The sequence below is a fragment of the Didymella exigua genome (assembly GCF_010094145.1).
Source record: "Didymella exigua CBS 183.55 unplaced genomic scaffold M421scaffold_1, whole genome shotgun sequence".
In the NCBI taxonomy this organism is placed as follows: Eukaryota; Fungi; Ascomycota; class Dothideomycetes; order Pleosporales; family Didymellaceae; genus Didymella; species Didymella exigua.
In genome coordinates this window covers 680,542-697,757 of record NW_022984775.1, presented here as the reverse complement: position 1 = coordinate 697,757, position 17,216 = coordinate 680,542, and the positions used below count along the sequence as shown (strand labels likewise).

The following is a 17,216-nucleotide window of genomic DNA, read 5'->3' as shown; positions in this document are numbered from 1 at the left end:
CTAAGCTCCCTTGAACGAACATTCAAACTGATCGGCAGGCACACGCAAAGCAAGGGTCGTACAAGAAAAGGCCACGAACAAATTGATTGCATGCGCAGAGCATCCGGGGCGTGGCTAGCGCGTGTTTGACCATGACGTCTCCGGCTCCGCGGTACGCAGGGCAGCGCAGCCCAATTTAACATGACCTTTCACGCAACACGGCTTCTCGCCGCTCAATGCTCCCTCGATAACGGTGCAGCTCCACCGAGCTCCTCACAAACATGCTCAGCCTTTCCTTCTCGGCGACGCGCACCCAGATTACGTCGTACCTCTTCGGCGTTGCGCTGTTCAGCATTGCCTTCCTCGTGTTCCTCAACAGCAGCATCAGCTTTGTTATTACACAGCGTATTGGGCAAAGCAAGAATGTCGGAGGCGCAGTTGGAACCCTCGGATTCGTAGATGAACTGGTTGCGCTGGTCGCGTGTCCCGTCTGGGGGCTGCTCAGCGACAGAGTGGGAGTGAGAGCAGTTGCGGTCACAGGATACGTGATTGTAGGAGTCAGTCTGTGCGTGCTGGTGCAGGCCAAGAATGTCTATCCCCAGTTGCTGTTGGCTAGGGTGCTGTTTAGTCTGGGAGGAAGTGCGACGTGAGTCCTACCACTGTTTGAAGATGCTGAAACTGACATGCACAGCGCGACCATGGTCACTGCAATTCTGCCAACCATGACGGTCGTCAAAGAAGTCAAGCCAGATCCAAGAAGCCCTTCGGTCAGGCGTTTCGTCAATGGCAGCCGACATGCTGTCGCCGCCTCCATCTCGTCCGAACTCACCATCACGCCCGACCGCTTTCGATCGACCTCCCAGGAGCCGCCGGCGCCGACGAAGAAGGATGCAAGCGCTTCAACATCGCAGCTTGCAGGTCTAGTTGGCATGTTCACTGGCTGCGGTGCATTAGTGGCTCTGCTGGTCTTTCTGCCTCTACCCACGCGCTTCCAGCAGGCTGGCGAGAGCCCCGCTGCTGCCGTTGCGGCTGCCTTTTATGTCGTGGGCGCAATCGCTATCCTTGTAGCCATTGGCTGCTTCTTTGGTCTGCGCCAGCTACCCGGAGAGGACGAGAAGGGGTGGAGACGTCTCACGGGGAAAGGCGAACACAAGACTCCAGAGCGTGCGCGCGACCTCACTCTGGCATATCCTTCTCTCTTCCTCGAGAGCGTCCGCTTGGGCTTCACATCACCTTTGATCGGTCTAGGCTATGTTGGAGGATTTGTCGCACGCGCATCATCTGTCGCCATCTCGTTGTTCATCCCGCTCTTCACAAACCACTACTTCCTAAACATTGGCGAGTGCGCTGTCAATCCTGCGGATCCCTCAGACATCAAACACGCCTGTCCACAAGCCTATAAGCTCGCCGCGATGCTTACAGGCATCAGTCAGCTCATTGCCCTCCTCTGCGCACCAGTCTTCGGCTATCTCTCTGGCAAATACCCAAAATACAATATCCCCCTGCTCCTTGCAGCTGTGTCAGGCGTCGCAGGCTACACCATGTTCGGTTCGCTCGCGAGTCCAGACTACAAGAGCAAAGACGGCACCGGCGCCATCTTCATCATCGTCGCACTTCTGGGCATTAGCCAGATCGGCGCCATTGTCTGCTCCCTTGCTCTTCTTGGTCGTGGTATCAACAACGACGAAACTAACGCGAATGGCTCAGCGCTCGACTCGACGAACGGGAGCTACCAACCCCCTGCAGGCGCGACACCGCCCACGAGCCGACCTATTACACCGGTCCACGAGGAAGAGCCTCTGTTGCCGCAGAATCAGAGCTACATCACAAGCAGACCAGGCTCGCCTTCAGAAACCAAGTCGTACAACGATATGAAGGGTTCGATAGCTGGAACATACAGTCTGCTCGGCGGCTTTGGTATCCTGCTCCTTACGAAGGTTGGAGGCGCCCTGTTCGATAGTACAGGGCCTGGAAGCCCGTTTTATATGATGGCAGCCTTCAATGCAGTGTTGCTCATTGTCGGTGTGGTTGTGGGCGTCAAGCAAGGCCTTGGGCGGTAGAGGAAGCGCACATATGAAGCACACATGGAAATTATGAAATATAATGTTTGTACTTTCTAGTAATCTACGTAGGGCGTGCTGGAGATAGTACTGAAATGTACCCAATGTTTGCACGGCAACATATGCCTTGACGACACCTCCGCGTATAAACTTTCCTTCGAGTGAGCGAACACGATGCGATTGCATCAGCACAGGCACAAATTCGACGCTGCGCGCACGTACAGTAACGCCAACAGTGCCGCAATAGCCCCCGGGATACCCAAAGCAGCCGGATCGAGGCGAGCCACACGCATGTAAACATGTGGAGACCCCACACACGACCCCGCGGACTACACACGTCCGTTGCTCCCTCATTGGTTCTTCCCGACGCTCGGCACACCTTCTATCACCGAAAGGGTCATTCAACGACATCGTAGAGCCTCCCCGCTTGCTGTGTGACCCAGATGAGCTGAGCGACCCATTTGTAGTATTGTGGCTGCGGTCCTAAATGCAGCGAACGCATGGCACTTGCAGCACAGGTCATAAAGTATAAATGTCGACGACACCCAATCTTATACTCACAACTCACCACTCAAGCATACCATTGCATCGAGACCCCCAACTCTCGCGCTGGTTCTAACCTGCCGTGCTACCGGGACACTTACAACTCAGCTCTAGACGTAACCAAACAACAGCACCATGTCCTTCGACACCGAGGTCCTCATAATCGGCGCCGGCATGTCCGGTCTCGGACTCGCCGTCCAAATCGTGCGAAACTTCGGCATCAAAAACTTCGAGCTGGTGGAGAAATCAAACGACGTCGGCGGCACATGGCTCGCCAACACCTACCCCGGCTGTGGGTGTGATGTCGCATCCCACTTCTACTCATACAGCTTCGCGCTGAACCCGGACTGGAGCAGAAAGTACAGCATGCGCGAGGAGATTCAGCAGTACTTTAGAAATGTGAGCGATCGATTTGGGGTCACGGAACGAGTGAGGTTTCATTCGGTGGTGGAGAGCGCCCGGTGGGACGAGGCAGCCAAGGTGTGGATCGTGAACGTTTTGGATCTGCAGACAAAAGATAGGGTGGTTAGGAGGGCGAAGGTGCTCATCAGTGGAGTGGGGAGCTTGAGTGTGCCCAAGGAGTGTGATCTTCCCGGCAAAGAGGAGTTTAAGGGGAAGATGTTCCATTCGGCGACGTGGGATCACAGTTTCGACTGGGGGAACAAGGACGTCGTTGTCTTAGGTATGAAGAAGAACGATCGGCGAGGAAGCTTTCAAGCTGACAAATTCTCAGGGAACGGATGCTCTGCCACACAATTCGTCCCCATAATGTCCGGCGAGGTTGGCGACAAGCCGATGGTCCGTAAGATCAATCAATTCGCCCGCCAAGCGCAGTATCTCTCCGAACGCGAGAACCCCTACTACACACCTACCTTCAAAGCGGTTATGCGTTATGTTCCGTTAGCTATGCGCCTCTACCGGGCAAAGCACTATCACGACATGGAATCCGACTGGTCTGGCTTTCCCATCGACAGTGGCGCCGCGATTCGCTCTGGTTTGGCGAAAGAGAACGAAGCTTATGTGAAGCGCATGGCACCGAAGAAGTATTGGGACGCTCTGATACCCAAGGCCGAGATTGGGTGCAAAAGAAAGGTGCTCGATACTGAGTATCTGAAGTGTCTGTGGAGAGATAACGTCGATTTGATACCAGACGATCCGGTGCAGAAGATTACAGAGAAGGGCGTTGTGACGAGATCTGGGCGCGAGATCAAGGCGGATGCGATTGTGCTGGCGATTGGGTTCGCGACACAACAGATGCTGTGTCCGATGGAGATCACCGGGCGCGATGGGCTAAGGTTGAACGACTATGTGAGTAACTTGCATCGCATTCTTCACGACACATTCTGATCAAACACAGTGGGACAAGAGAACTCAAGGCGTAGCTCAAGCCTACTTCGGCACCGTCATCCCTCACTTCCCCAACTTCTTCGTCCTCATGGGCCCCAACACCGTAACCGGGCACCTGAGCGTCATCTACACTGTCGAGTGCCAGATCAACTTCACCCTTCGCTTACTCGCTCCCATCCTTAAATCCCTCCCGTCCTATCGCTCGCGCTCACTCATCCCCTCCCTCTCCGCGGCCCCAACAACAGTCGAGGTCCTCCCTTCAGCTGCCGCCCTCGATTTCGAATGGACGCAGCGCGAAGCCAAGAAGCTCGTCTGGGCGTCCGGATGCACGAATTGGGCCATTGATCCCAAGACGGGGCTGAACAACATGATGTATCCTGATTGGCAGTTTATGTTTTGGTGGAGGAGCGTGTTTTGGCAAAAGCAGGATTTCGTGTTCAAGGATGAGAAGGCGAGAGAGGTGCAGCCGGGGAGAGCGAGGAAGTGGCTTCTCAGAGTTCTGACGGCGGGTGCGTTGGTCGGCGTGTTCGTCGGGAAGGACTGGTTGAGAGAGGAGCTACCGAGGCAATTGAGGGATTTTGATGCGAGGGAGTTGGTGAGGAGTTTGACTGCTGGGAGAGTGTAAGAGTAGCGAAACACAAGACAGCTCGTGTCAAAAGATGGTACCAAGCATTGGAACTAGCTCATTGAGTATTGTAGATTTGAAGTTTTCTTATGAATGATGAGGAGGTTGGGTACGATCACACGATGGAGTGAAGTGAGGCATCGGCTCTGCTGATGTCAAGTTTATGCTTTGTCGAAGTACACCTAGTATGTCACTTACATCTGTGCTTGCCTGCAACCACGGCTTCACAACGGCATTGTACAATCAGAGCGATGTTCCGAACCAGATTATTGACCTCAGATGTTACGCGACCTCGCCAGTTGGTGCCTGGTGAGCTCAAAGAACCATGTGTGAACATCGTTTGTCCGGTTCGGCCGAGCTTTCACCTCTCTTCACTTCAACTCCGCCTTGTCTTCCAGCCCCCTCTATTACAAAATTTCTGACGGCGCAGCTTCGCCTGCTCTTACTCTTCGTATTTTGAAAGTCCTATTCTCCCTTGTCTACCCATCCCCGCAAACCTGAACGACGCAACGCCGCTACGAGCGGCCTGCGAAACCCACCAAGGCAACAAGCAACTTCACAATCGCGTCAGCAAGGATGTATAATACTGCAAGATCAGGTGTACTTCCACTATTCAGCCCCGCTGCTACACAAGCCGCCGTAGAAGCTTCGACCGAGTCCTTCCCAGCCGACTACATCACCAACATCATCCTCGAGATCAGCGGCTACCTTGTCTCTCTCGTTGAGCAGACCGCACTGTTTGGTAGACCTTCAAACGATCATTACAGTCCCAGCTTAGGCACTCTCCACGCTCGCCTTCACGGCGGCCAACTCAACCCAAGTCCCATTCAGTCCCACGCCAACGAAACTGCGCGTATCAAGGCCACCCTAGGTCAGCATACGACCACGGATGTTACTCAACGTCCATTGGAGGACTTTGAAGACCTCTACTATGCAGTTCTCGCTCGTATGCAAGACATTCACCAAATTCTGAACGCACGTCTCGGCAGTGGCTTCAGCACTTTCACTGACGCTGTCTACCCAGACGGCCCAAGCATAGCCGACTTGTACGTCAGCCTCGCGCAGTACTGGGATGCTCTCAACCACAACAAATTTGTCAAGGCCATCGACTGCGCAGTTCGTCGCTCTCGTGTCAAGTATCTTCACCAAGAGATTATCGCACAAGTGCATAACGACGAGATCACACACTCAGATGCAGAGGAGCTACTGAACGATCTCTACGATCCAAAAGATTACAACGGCATTCAAGGACTGGCTTGGGTAAGCGGGTGGGCGCCGAGCATGGTCGCTGCCTGGCTGCAAGAGAAGTACCGTATCGTCTTGAAGATCGAGAAGGAAGATGCAGATAGCAAGAGCCGGATGGAAAGGAGGCGAGCCAGGATGGGAAGGAAGTTCAAACAGCCACAGCATGAGTTGAGGTCGAAGAAGGAGGTCAAGAAAGTAGTCGAAGGGATGGATATGGCAGGCGGCGAAGTAAAGAAGGTCGTGCCAGTCGCGGAACAACAGGAAGAGCAGGCTATTTCAGGCCACCAAGACCCCCAAGATCAACTACTGCAGTATGCGCTCGAATGGCAGATCAAGACTCAGCGTGTCTCCGAGTACAGTCAGTACCTGAGAAGCATGGCCAGTCGCAACGCTAGGTACCTTGTCGAAAGTACGACTTCCAGCAACGACATGCGTATGGGAAATTCCAATGGTGCGGTCCAGTACGACGACAACGAAGATACGAACATGGCGGGCAGGGTCTTCTGGATGCGTTAGCACACAGTGAAAGATATTGACGGTGACATGGACGATTAGAAAGATAGTGCACATTGGCCTCGCACCGCTAAGCATGGAAGCTGCTGGCGCGATGTGAAGCACACGGATGATGCCAACAAGGTACTCGAAAACGATTAGCAGCGCATTAAGTCTCGCATCACTACGCGACAAGTAGGAGGCGCTCACGAAGTAAAAAAAGAACATAGAACATAGAACAATCAATCCTCAAAATCAATCATATACTCCGGATCCACCTCGATGAACATATCCTCTTTGAGTGCGCCCCTTGGACTCGGTGCCACAAACACGGGGACACGCCAAACACCCCTGTTCCACTGCTCGAGTACCTCGCCGTCCAGTCCACTGCACCCACGCAAGTTCAGCTCCTGTAGCACAAACGAGATTAGCTCGATCCGCTTATCGTGTGTGACGGTGCACCGACGATCATCCTCGGGCCTCAGAAGGACATTGTTTCAAGCTAAAGTAACATACCTGCAATCTCTCCATCTTGCTTATTGCCCCCACCGCGGTCTCGTTGACGTGTACGTTTCCACAGTCCGTGAGGCTGAGATGGTGTAGCATGCGCAGATTCTCGGAGGACCAGAGCGTGCTGGTCAGCATATCGCAACTGCACAGCGTCAAGCCCCTGAGCCGCCCAGCCCCAGTGATCAATTCCTGGAGCTGACCGGTGGTGATTTCGGCGTTTGCGATGGCAAGGACGTTGACGCTGGCTATGAAGCCCGGATTGGAGGCAAGAATGGACCATGCTTCGACCTCTTCTTTTCGCTGCAGTGTCGTGTGCGCGCGCGGTATGGCCTGGTGAGTCTCGATACGGATGCTGAGTTCTCGCAGTGCTGGAAGCTTTATGATGGCCTTTGCTATAGGCTTCGAAAGTCGCCATATGGTGAGATCGAGCTTCTGAAGCGCGCACGCATGGCGTGTCAATATGCTGGCAATGATTTTGTCGTGGAATTTGATTAAGGTCGAATAGTCAAACTCCCATGCCCGCGGTATCCGGATTACGGCGTTCAGAGCGTGTTTCGGCTTATGAGAGGTCGCAAGTAGCTTGCTGTGCCATGACTTTCGGTGAGATGGGTGGATAGCGAGGGAGAGGCTTGTGAGATTCGAGTGGGCTAGGTTGCGGGCGTATTGGGATGTTTGTGCGAACCGAAGGAGCGGCGTTACAGGCAGCGCCTCAAGGATCTTCAGCAGGATCTCCGGTGGAAGGTAGAATAATTTTGTGGTCATCTTGAAGACTAGATGTCAAAGGAGCGGTGTTGTGTCCAGGATAGACTTCAGTAAACTGTAGTGAGATAGGGCGACCTGACCTTGTTTGCGAGAAGGACGCGATGGGAGGCTGACAGAGTCTTATGAGACATCCTTTAACAGGAAAACTTGACCACAATTGAGGACTACGCGGTGATTTTTCAAGCGGCGTGGTTGTGCTAGTCCTGGACTCTCCACAAATACATGTGATGTGCCCGACAAATCCATCTCCCCGCACTCTGAGACATCCTCCAGCCCCAGCAAGAGGTACATATGGCGCAAGGCTCGATAGAAGGCGCAGTGCTTTTTCTAAAAGCTGCTGCCCAGTGCATATGCCAACAACATATCCGAGGACGCAGGTAAGCGACATGATTTCGAAGGATTTATGTAAGGGGCGACCAAGAGAGAATACCTAATGGTGTATTTGCCGAATGAGAATCCTTCAATCCTTCGCGGTATTGCGACTACAGGTGCTCAATTTCGATAATGATCGCTTGTTCCTCGCCTATAGTGGAGGGCTTTCGTAAGCAGCCTTTTGTCGACTGTCACGCTGACTGATCATAATGCGCGCGCATGAGACGACCACCTGGCGCCTAGTACGCGGCATCCTAGGTGCTCGCACCACCGCAACATTCGACTCTGGATCACAAAACTATCCATCTTCGTTTTTGACGCTGTCGCAGCGCTGCTCGAAAGTCTGGTTCGTGAATCGTTCGGCGCGCCCTTCGTCACTGCGGCGCGATGAGGACGATCTGGCGGAAGGCTCGTCCCGCCACATCAACCGTTACAGGCAGGGATGCATATATTTGGAAAAGGGCTGACACGGAACATGTCATAAGAAGGAAACATGATGCGCGAACATGCACAGGGCGCGTGCAGGTATGAGACATGTGGAGGAAGAATGTGGTGCAAGAGAACAAACATGTGGGAGTACTCCGAGCCCCACGCCGAGCCCCATCATCGAGTGAGGCCCTGTTTCTTTTGCTGTTCCGACTCTTGCAACCGCAACAATGTCACTGCCTAGCATTAATGCGTAAGCAATACTGAGATCTGAGACGTGGCCAAAGGTGACACGCTCGGTCATGAACATGGTGGTGCAGTGTTTTTTCCTGTATGCAGCTTAAACGCTGCTAAAAACAGACAGAAATGAGCGACAAGAGTCTAGAAAGACAACAAGGCACTTGTGGCTTCAGAACATTGCCGTAACTTGCCACAGAAGGCAGGCGCAAGTATACTGGTACTCGAGGCGCTACAAGACATGAATCAACTTACCATTCGAGGAGCTGAGAGGGCAATAGGTACTTACGATCTCACTGTATACCTACGCCAAGTTCACGAGAGAGCCCACGACAAACCATCGCTTACCAACATTGAACTACATTGCCGGTTATCAATACACTGGCAGGATCTAGAGCATACGATCAGCATTAACTTGCTCAGTGCATGACAAAGATTACCTGTCAGCCAGAACGCACTATCCACAACGATCTGGCAGACAACACGAACACCAGTCTCGTCCAAGCGTGCGCCTGTCATACCTACCTGACTTCCTGATCCCAGTATCGGGGTGATGGCTAGGACAAGAGAGGTTATCAAGAGGATCGGAAACAGCGGACAATGGAGCTGTGATGACAGTACCCACTGGTCCAGGTCGAAGACACCTGGTTTCAGATCGGCATTCCCGAGGATGGAGTTCACGAGGCCGTCGATGGCAATGACATGCACTCGACATCCTCGTATCGTTCATCTACGTATGACAAGATCTATCCCGAGCTGGCGCCGAAGCATGCTGCATCCGCTCTCGCCGTAACCGACGACTTCCGGACTGTCGAAACATGCTCGACACGTTGTACATGCACGACCAAGGAGATGATGCACGGACATTGCCTTGCTGTTCTGCTCACTAACCTCACGCCAAGGGGGAAAGGCCCAGCCCCGCGATTGGAAGTCATTCAGATCCTCGAGTTCCAAGACCCTGCGGCTGCCAGAACCTGGGGCCGCCACGAGGCTGTGGCGCCTGAACTGTTAGGCGAGGCCGAAGAGAACTTGTCTCCGGGAAGTGAGCGCGAGTCCAGCCGCTGGCGGCTCAAGATGCAGGACTCCTTGAGAACTCGATTGCAACAACTGCCGACGGTGATACTCGCGGCGACGGGGAGGAGCGGCAGTGTCAGTGGCGTCAGCAGGGAACTGAAGGATCCGGCAAGGCTGGCACATGGCACATGCTGGCAGTGAAGAGATGTCCGTCACTCACGGAGTTAGCGATGTCTCAGTTGTTCATTTTTTGTTCTTATAATCAAACCGATACGTGCACAGAATCCTACCGAGGATATCTCCGTGCGGTTCTGGTTGCAGCAATTCTCAAGTCGAATCGCGCTGGCCCTAGCAGCCCTAGAGGCACGCGCCTCGACGTATCAACAATTGGCGATTCAGTCTCGTGCATGTCCAATGAACAAGGATCGGGGGATCTGCCAGTCAATGACAAGCCTTGCCATCCGGCGATTCATTCCACAGGAACAGCACTGCCTCCTTCGCTGCCCTGAGCTCATCTCTTTGTGGAGGCCAGTTCCCCACCAGCATCGCCAAGCACGGATGCTGCGAAAAGCCAATCATAGTGACATTCGCACAAGCCTTGCAACGAGGTTCGTCTTGCGCACAGATCGCAAATGCTTAGCCTACCGAAGGAGGGCCGACCTAATCATCTACCAAACGGGAACCGCACGAGCAACCGCACACGAAGAAGAAGAGTTCGTAGCCGTAAAGGTGCCTAAAGCCATCGACACAAAGCCATTTCCTTGTCTGCGTAAAGTTCCGCGCCCGCCACGGCTCAGTGAAACGGTCGTCTTGCGATCCGGAATGGACTTGCGTTAATCTCTGATTGGTCGCTACGAAGTATCGGATCACTCTTACCCGTGAAGGATCCCGCGCCACAGAGAATTTGCGTGAATGACATGGTGCATGCAAGAGCAAATTGGAACATCCTCAAGAGATGCATCAACTGCTCAGTCGAGGAGATTCCAAGGCGCCATGAGCTTTTAGCCGCTCGGACACGAACGTTGCGAGATTAGTTGCGTGATCTATTGCCTGACCTATAGCATGATCGTCTCATCCAAACGGAGCCGTTGTTGCGTCAAGCGTTTCTTTGTATCGGAGACCCTACCGACGTCTGATTGAACTGCCGAACGTACGATTCTGCCTCGTCGCCAGCCATCGAAACAACCAAGATTATCCAAGAATGCACAAAAACTCTAGTCGTCACGGAACGCGCAGGTCTGACACAAAGCCGCGCGTGGTTGAGCTGTCAAAGTTGCGGTTGACAGGGTGTGTGGATATCCCAATTCAAACTTATCCAGGATGATCCCACATGGCGTCTCCGCAAACGTCACGACCGATACCACTGTAGTGCCAAAAGTCTGAGATGCCGGTACTGATACCCTAGCATATCGAACTGCACATACCTAGTCTAAGGCTCAACAGCACTACAACCACGCAGTGACCAAGCTGTAACCAGGCAGCGCCTCTTAAGAAGTATCTGAGCGTCTTGATTTAAACCCATTCTAGAAGGCAACTACCAAAAAGCGATGTAGCAACGTCGCAAAGTACTGTAGGCGGAAAATAACTCGCTCTAGCAAGGAGGATCGAGGCATCAGCATCCTAGACATATGGGACTACAGTGGTACACTACCGTTGTTTGGTACCTCCTACATAGGTACTCAAGGAGCGTTTGGTTCCCGCTGGAATCCGACCTAAGCCTTTCTATTATCGTCAACGTCAGCGACGTGAGAACCAGGACTAAGAGTCTGTCAGTAGTAATAACTGCCCAGTTCTGAGTTCGCTGCGATGCCAATGCGACAAAACAAGGAACCCACTATTCGGAATGGTCCGAGACTCGCACCCCGTCATCTGCACCAGATCCCATTGGTTCTGACGCTGCTCCCGCCTAGGTCGCTTGGCTCGCGAACATGGCACTATGCTGAATGCAACCGGTGTTGCAAGATTGCAAGACACATGAATTATGACAATTGGCGGGATCGCAACATCGCGATCCCGGCCAGATGGTATCAGACGCAGCTAAAGTCAAACCACTGAATCCTTGGAGGCTCTAGCAGCCGCGAGAGGAGATCTAAAATCGACAGCATCAGGGCACTGGGGCAGCACGGCGTTTGAAGGCGTTTGACACCGGTCCGATTAACACTTCTCACGTCCATAAGCTTCTGCCGGGATACGCGTTCCAGAAGGATGCACTCGCGGAAAAAACCTCCTGGAGGGACGGCGCGATAGTCGCCACACCGCTGAGGATCGACAAGTACGGCACGTGAGGAGCTAACGCGCTTGCGAGTCGCGAGTCGCAAGACCTTTACGAGCTGCGTGAGTTTCCACATTCGGTGAAGCGTGGAGGGCCGTGTTCAAATGTCATGCATTGCATGGGCTACATTGCGGTTCGCTGTTGTAGCGAGGGCGGAAAGCCACGAAATCAGAAAAGGAATATCCGACTACCCGCAGATGCGAACGACCATGATTGCGAGAGTGATGGTGTAAGCACCCGAGCGCGCGGTAATCTCAGCCTTCCCGCGCGAAAGCGAAGCTCTCGTTGGTAGTCTAAGCGGATATGTATTCCGTCAGTAGTCCTTCGCGCATTAAAAGGCCAATCAAACACACATCATTCCGCATTCAGCGAGGCCGTGCCAACCCCAGCATCTCACACCTGCCCATGCTTGTTCAAGAATGGAATGCGACTTCCATAATACTGCAGTCCACATGGGACACCCCGTTTGTCAACGATCCTTCGCGCATCAAGATATCAAGTCGGAGGGCAAGTGTTGCGAATGAACGGCGACATTGTAGCGCTCTGAACCTTAACTCGAGACATCCAGCATGAGGCGGGCCGACCCCCCAAAGATGAAGCGTAGCCAACGACGGTCCCCCCGAACCCAAATGCATCAAAACGTTCGCCGGGATGTTTGGCGTAGGACCCGTAACAGGAAGCTTGTCGCACTGCCCTAGACGAAGAATTACTAGTAAGCTCTGGGCAAGGGGTCAGATTGGCAAACGATTGCATGACAGGTCCTGGCGGGTGGCCGTTGTACGGCGATTTGCATGATACTGCAGATGGTGCATCCATGTTTCATCACGCAGGTTGTGTTTGGGAATTTGTTCAACGCAGAATGGTGGTAGCGGTCATAGAGCTACGAGCAATATGTGTGCACTTTGCGAAGTCATCACGATTGCATGCACTGAGTGCAGGCTTTATCCTTTGCATGCAGTCTTCTTCGCCGTGCGCTACCTCTTGGGAGTAGGCTGTGCGCCTCACTCTCAGCCGTGCAGTCTAGGTACATATAGTGCGCGTATCTTGGAGTCGACGTCGATGCTCGGGGCGTGCGGAAGACCAGGATTCGCGATCGAATGCAGATTGTATCCTTCCTTGGCCATAGCAGCTACCCAAGAACTACAAGCATCACTTCAGATCAACTCGTGTTTGCAAGCGTCGTTATTCCCACCCGTTGCACTACCCTCACCACAGACATGGATCCGTAAGCTGTAAAGTCGCGACCTAGTCTGTGCAACCGATGCTCAATGTGCCTAAACATGGAACGTCCCTGGCAGGCTTCTCTTGGTCTGGTGATCCGGAATGAGCACCAGCCTTGCGACATGCAGGGCCCGTGTGTGAGCCGTACCCTTTGACGATCTTACATTCACCATGTGAAATAGTTCGAACGCTAGTTGCTTCCCCACGTAAACTGGAAAGTAATATCGCCCTACCACATGTCCGTCATTTGCACCGTGCGACCGTTTTTTGAGTGTTGACAATATGCCAAATTTGGTGGAATCTAGCTGCGAATCCGAGCCGTTACGTTTGTAATTCATTCAATGTATAGTAAATCTATTGATCTGCCTGGGCGCTTTGATGCGCCAAATAGTTGCAGCCATGTGGTGGTATTTCGCTAGCTGTAATCTGCAAAATCGATCTTCAACCGACAATTGCTCCTGACAGGGCGCAACTAAACTCCCAACTCCTGGTGGCAGCGGAACAACTATGTCCGCAATGGCGCGTCTAAAAACGCTGTGCTCAAATGCTGCAAGTGGAACCATTGTCCAACGCCGAGAATATGCTTAGTGTCACAGATCCGCGAAGTGCTCCTCATGAATCATCAGAACCCTGGCGGATTTCGCCTATTGAATCCTGAGGATTCAGATGGGATTCTGTGAATGCGAGGTGCGGTCTTCGGAAGCCTGGCTCTTACGAGACTGTGGTCGTGATTGGTTGGAGTTGGCTGGACAGGATTCCGGCTGCTGTGCCACACAACTTAAAATTTTGTGTTACCGAGCGACGTCCAGCCGGGTATTGATGTCCGCCGTCCATGCCTATTGCTTGAACATCATCGCAGGATCCACTGGGAAACCCTGAACATTGAACCGGTGGTCGTAAGCGGTAGGATTTACACCGATGTTGTGTGATTGTAGGTGGGTATGTTGAGGCAGGGTCGTAGGGAGCTGAGCAGAGGGATGGCCAACAATCTGCGCGCGCGCTTGTGACATAGATGGTTCGTATGGCCCTGGCGTCGCCGAGTTGCTCCTAGGCGCAGACCCAGAGGAATGCGATGTGCTGTGAGTAGAATCATAGATAGACATGTCTTCAATATGGGAGCTGGGAGCTGGAACCATGGGCTGCTGAGACGTACTGAACGGCAGCTGGGCCCCACTCTGTGTCGCTAGCCTGCGAATCAACTCAGTCGATGGGTACGGTGGTGATATGACAGAAGGAAGAGCTGAGTACTCGTCGCCGGCATTTGAAGGCACCATACCACCACTGAGACCAATCGAGGAGGTAGGGAGCGTTTGGGGCAGATTCAGGGACCGGGGAAGGGGCAGGTTGGGCAGTACCTCCTGCAGCTTGGCGAGTAGCAGTGGCAGATACCGGGATTGGCCACCGCGCAGCGTCTGAATGAGCGTCAAGAAGCGAGAGACATAATCTCGTGGGCCCAGAGCAAAAGCGTCTGGCGAGAACGACGTGCAAGCAACCACGTCAGTCAGGCAGCAAGCGATATCGAACAGCTTTTCGATCTGCAGTTGTGTTAGCCCAAAACTCGTATTGAAAGCGTGTCAAGCTCGAAACGGTAAAGAGTTGCTAAGTGCGTGTGCATGGACGGACCAGGAAGGTGTAGACTAGTGGACCAAGGAGCGGACGTCAGAGATTGACGTTGAAAAGGTCCGTGCTGATGCACCTTGTAACAGGGATGGCACAATCGGAACGGGCAGGGGTCTGAATGTGCAGAAGGAATGGAATGGAGCAAAGTGTGAGGTGGAATCTGTAGTGGCACTCACCAGTCCAACGCCGTGTACCTCCATGGCCGGTTGCGAAAATTGGTGTGTCATGGTCAGAAGATCTCTCGAAATTTGAATCGGAAATTTGAAGGTCATGGAAGTGTCCTGGCTCACGCTGGCCACGACCCCATGATTGAGGCACAGTTGCCAGACCATTGCTCGCAACCATTGCTGAGTAACGCGGATCTCAACGGCCTGTGCTTCAGTGCACTCGAGATACGCGGGAACTGCCTCGGAGAGCTGCGTCTGCAGTTGTGCCATCCACTGAGGATTGGTGTGGCCGTGTACTCGGTTCCAGAGGTTAACAAATGTGTCGTCGATGGTTTTGTAAAGATTGATCATCAGCTCAAGGCCGACAGCGACTGGTCGATCTGAAGGCACATCGTCTAAAGTAGGGAGGTGGATAGACGGGTGCAGAGTAATTGGCCGGCGCTTGTGAATGGCATGTGTCCTGGAATCGGGGTCAGCTGCGACTCGTGCTTGTCGGAGGCAATGGTACCTTTCAGCCATGAAGAGCAGCCAGTAAAGGACTCGTTTGCGTGAACTATCAAGCGGGTCGTGCTTGTATGTCTCCTCATCATGCATGCCGAGAAGCTGTGCTTGTGTTGTGGCTTCGCGGAGATACGTCCATGCTGTGTTCTCCTTGGCCAATCCGAAGTAGCAACCATGGTATAGCCATGACGTGAGAACGGTGAAAGGTGTAGGGTTCTCGCGATAGTCATATCCTCTCCGTACGCGAACGGATTCTTCCAGGAGGATATGACCGAATTGAACGTTGTTCATTTGAGCCATCTCATGACGTTCGAGAAGATTAGGCTGGATCTCCATGTTTGCATGGATTATAACGTATGCACACAGGGCGACGATCATGGAGTAGGCTTCGATGGAACGGTCCATGTTGACAACAGCTTCCTGCGCCCTCCGTCGGTTGAGGACGGGCTGTGAAGGATAGACATTGATGAAGAAGAACTCCATACAGCTCTCGACAAGGGCGAGCGGCAGAAGGCCTGGTGTCCGAACATTCTGTGAAGATAGCGGCCGTCCATCGTGACCAAGCTCTTGTGGAAAGCCAGAAGCTAGCTGTGCATTTCGTTGATTCTCACGTAGTTCTGAAAGGACTTTGGCGCGGCTACCCTTGGGTCCCTTTTTCTGTGGGATAGCATTATATGTGCAGGCCAGGCCTGCAGAGACACAGTTCTTGCACGGGCTGGTACCCTCTCCTATGCACTTGACTTTCCTTCGATGGCAGCTACAGCAGGGTTAGTCGTGGTCTACGATGGTGACAGCATCGTACACACCTGTCGCAGGCGCGCTTGACGGGGGCTATGGTGGTGGTGGTGGAGGCCATGGTGTTGTCGAGGGCTAGTGGACGAAGAGTCGTCCTCGGCGTGGGTGTAGTTTGGTGGGTGGGCGGGTCCAATGGGACTATGTATGTTCAGTACGTTGCTCTGTGGTCCGGGGAGATGTTTTCGCATGGTCCTTGTGTCATCATACTGGAGAGATTCAGAGAGCGCCCATTCGCACCCGATTGAACCAGGACAACAGAACGACCAAGCGTCAAAGCCGCATGTAATAGACCTTGCGCTAGTGACTACCGCTGCGTTGCAGGGATGGGGCTTGTTGTACGCGAGTCCAATGGCAGGCGATGGAGGTCGATCCGAGACCCCCTGGGACCAGCGCCGGGGACAGGATGTATCTGCAGGGTAGGTCAAACGCTTTCCACCCGCTTGCCAGAAAGCGAGCTTGGGCGGTCTGCTGGGCTGGAACAGCCTGACGACGACTCCCAGGCTGACCGCTCGGTTTGAGTAATGGTCAAGGATGGCAAGGATGGCACGGCGGTTCCTTCCAGCGCTGCGGGAGCTCTGCTAATGGCTCCGATAATCTCCCGCACTGCTGGCAGCAACCCAGTGGGCAGGGAAGTCGAAGCGCTTTTGGCAGGTTAACCGCGAGAGCGCAGCCCAGCCTGACTGCCCAGTGCGCGCCCTCGCATGCAGTTTTCGTGCATTTTGCGGGCGCTTTGTTGTCGACTGCCTGGGCAGCAAAGTCGAGGGCGGGCAGCACACTTCGGCTCTGCTGCCGTCTGATTCATCGCTCCTCGATCTACCTTGCGGACACTTCACATAGTTCTGCCGCCAACGCACCACTCGCTTCCCAGGGTCCTCCCCATATTGTCGCTGCCCTGAACTGGCAGTTGGCCGTGGTTGCAATCCTAGGTAATCGCCGGACAGTGTGTTTCGCTATGTCGTCATTGTTGCTGGTGCGTGTTCCCATAGACCTATGCAGCAGGCAAGGTAAAAGGGCGCAGAGCGCAGCAG

General features: G+C 53.6%; 6 protein-coding genes across 6 annotated transcripts; 4 read left to right on the top strand and 2 right to left on the bottom strand.

Annotated features, from left to right (window-relative positions):
• The first annotated feature begins 43 nt into the window (after positions 1-43).
• Positions 44-2,181, top strand: M421DRAFT_415126 (uncharacterized protein). Its single transcript, XM_033590583.1, has 2 exons — positions 44-625; positions 671-2,181. Exons 1-2 carry the CDS (start codon positions 261-263, stop codon positions 2,037-2,039), a joined length of 1,734 nt encoding a protein of 577 aa, XP_033454324.1. The 5' UTR covers positions 44-260; the 3' UTR covers positions 2,040-2,181.
• Positions 2,182-2,396: 215 nt separating this feature from the next.
• Positions 2,397-4,667, top strand: M421DRAFT_415125 (cyclohexanone 1,2-monooxygenase). The gene is made up of 3 exons (XM_033590582.1): positions 2,397-3,264; positions 3,316-3,890; positions 3,940-4,667. The coding sequence occupies exons 1-3, from the start codon at positions 2,718-2,720 to the stop codon at positions 4,552-4,554; spliced, it is 1,737 nt and encodes a 578-aa protein (XP_033454323.1). The 5' UTR covers positions 2,397-2,717; the 3' UTR covers positions 4,555-4,667.
• Positions 4,668-5,130: 463 nt separating this feature from the next.
• M421DRAFT_235 (uncharacterized protein) lies at positions 5,131-6,315 on the top strand (the record flags this gene model as incomplete). Its single annotated transcript, XM_033588438.1, has 1 exon — positions 5,131-6,315. One exon carries the CDS (start codon positions 5,131-5,133, stop codon positions 6,313-6,315), a length of 1,185 nt encoding a protein of 394 aa, XP_033454322.1.
• A 114-nt stretch (positions 6,316-6,429) lies between these two features.
• On the bottom strand, positions 6,430-7,988 carry M421DRAFT_112105 (uncharacterized protein). The gene is made up of 2 exons (XM_033587207.1): positions 6,808-7,988; positions 6,430-6,701 (listed from the first exon to the last, which is right to left on the bottom strand). Exons 1-2 carry the CDS (start codon positions 7,561-7,563, stop codon positions 6,534-6,536), a joined length of 924 nt encoding a protein of 307 aa, XP_033454321.1. The 5' UTR covers positions 7,564-7,988; the 3' UTR covers positions 6,430-6,533.
• Positions 7,989-9,300: 1,312 nt separating this feature from the next.
• M421DRAFT_388449 (uncharacterized protein) lies at positions 9,301-10,705 on the top strand (the record flags this gene model as incomplete). Its single annotated transcript, XM_033589944.1, has 2 exons — positions 9,301-9,747; positions 9,895-10,705. 2 exons carry the CDS (start codon positions 9,301-9,303, stop codon positions 10,447-10,449), a joined length of 1,002 nt encoding a protein of 333 aa, XP_033454320.1. The 3' UTR covers positions 10,450-10,705.
• Positions 10,706-13,941: 3,236 nt separating this feature from the next.
• M421DRAFT_50338 (C6 zinc finger domain-containing protein) lies at positions 13,942-16,249 on the bottom strand (the record flags this gene model as incomplete). The annotated part of the gene is made up of 4 exons (XM_033594815.1): positions 13,942-14,640; positions 14,902-15,352; positions 15,401-16,150; positions 16,200-16,249. 4 exons carry the CDS (start codon positions 16,247-16,249, stop codon positions 13,942-13,944), a joined length of 1,950 nt encoding a protein of 649 aa, XP_033454319.1.
• Positions 16,250-17,216: the final 967 nt, after the last annotated feature.

Coding starts and splice junctions, on each gene's coding strand:
- M421DRAFT_415126 (XM_033590583.1), top strand. CDS start 261: ATGCTCAGCCTTTCCTTCTCGGCGACGCGCACCCAGATTACGTCGTAC. Junction 626..670: donor AGTCTGGGAGGAAGTGCGAC/GTGAGTCCTACC, acceptor TGACATGCACAG/CGCGACCATGGTCACTGCAA.
- M421DRAFT_112105 (XM_033587207.1), bottom strand. CDS start 7,563: ATGACCACAAAATTATTCTACCTTCCACCGGAGATCCTGCTGAAGATC. Junction 6,702..6,807: donor GCAAGATGGAGAGATTGCAG/GTATGTTACTTT, acceptor TTTGTGCTACAG/GAGCTGAACTTGCGTGGGTG.
- M421DRAFT_415125 (XM_033590582.1), top strand. CDS start 2,718: ATGTCCTTCGACACCGAGGTCCTCATAATCGGCGCCGGCATGTCCGGT. Junction 3,265..3,315: donor CAAGGACGTCGTTGTCTTAG/GTATGAAGAAGA, acceptor ACAAATTCTCAG/GGAACGGATGCTCTGCCACA. Junction 3,891..3,939: donor GGCTAAGGTTGAACGACTAT/GTGAGTAACTTG, acceptor GATCAAACACAG/TGGGACAAGAGAACTCAAGG.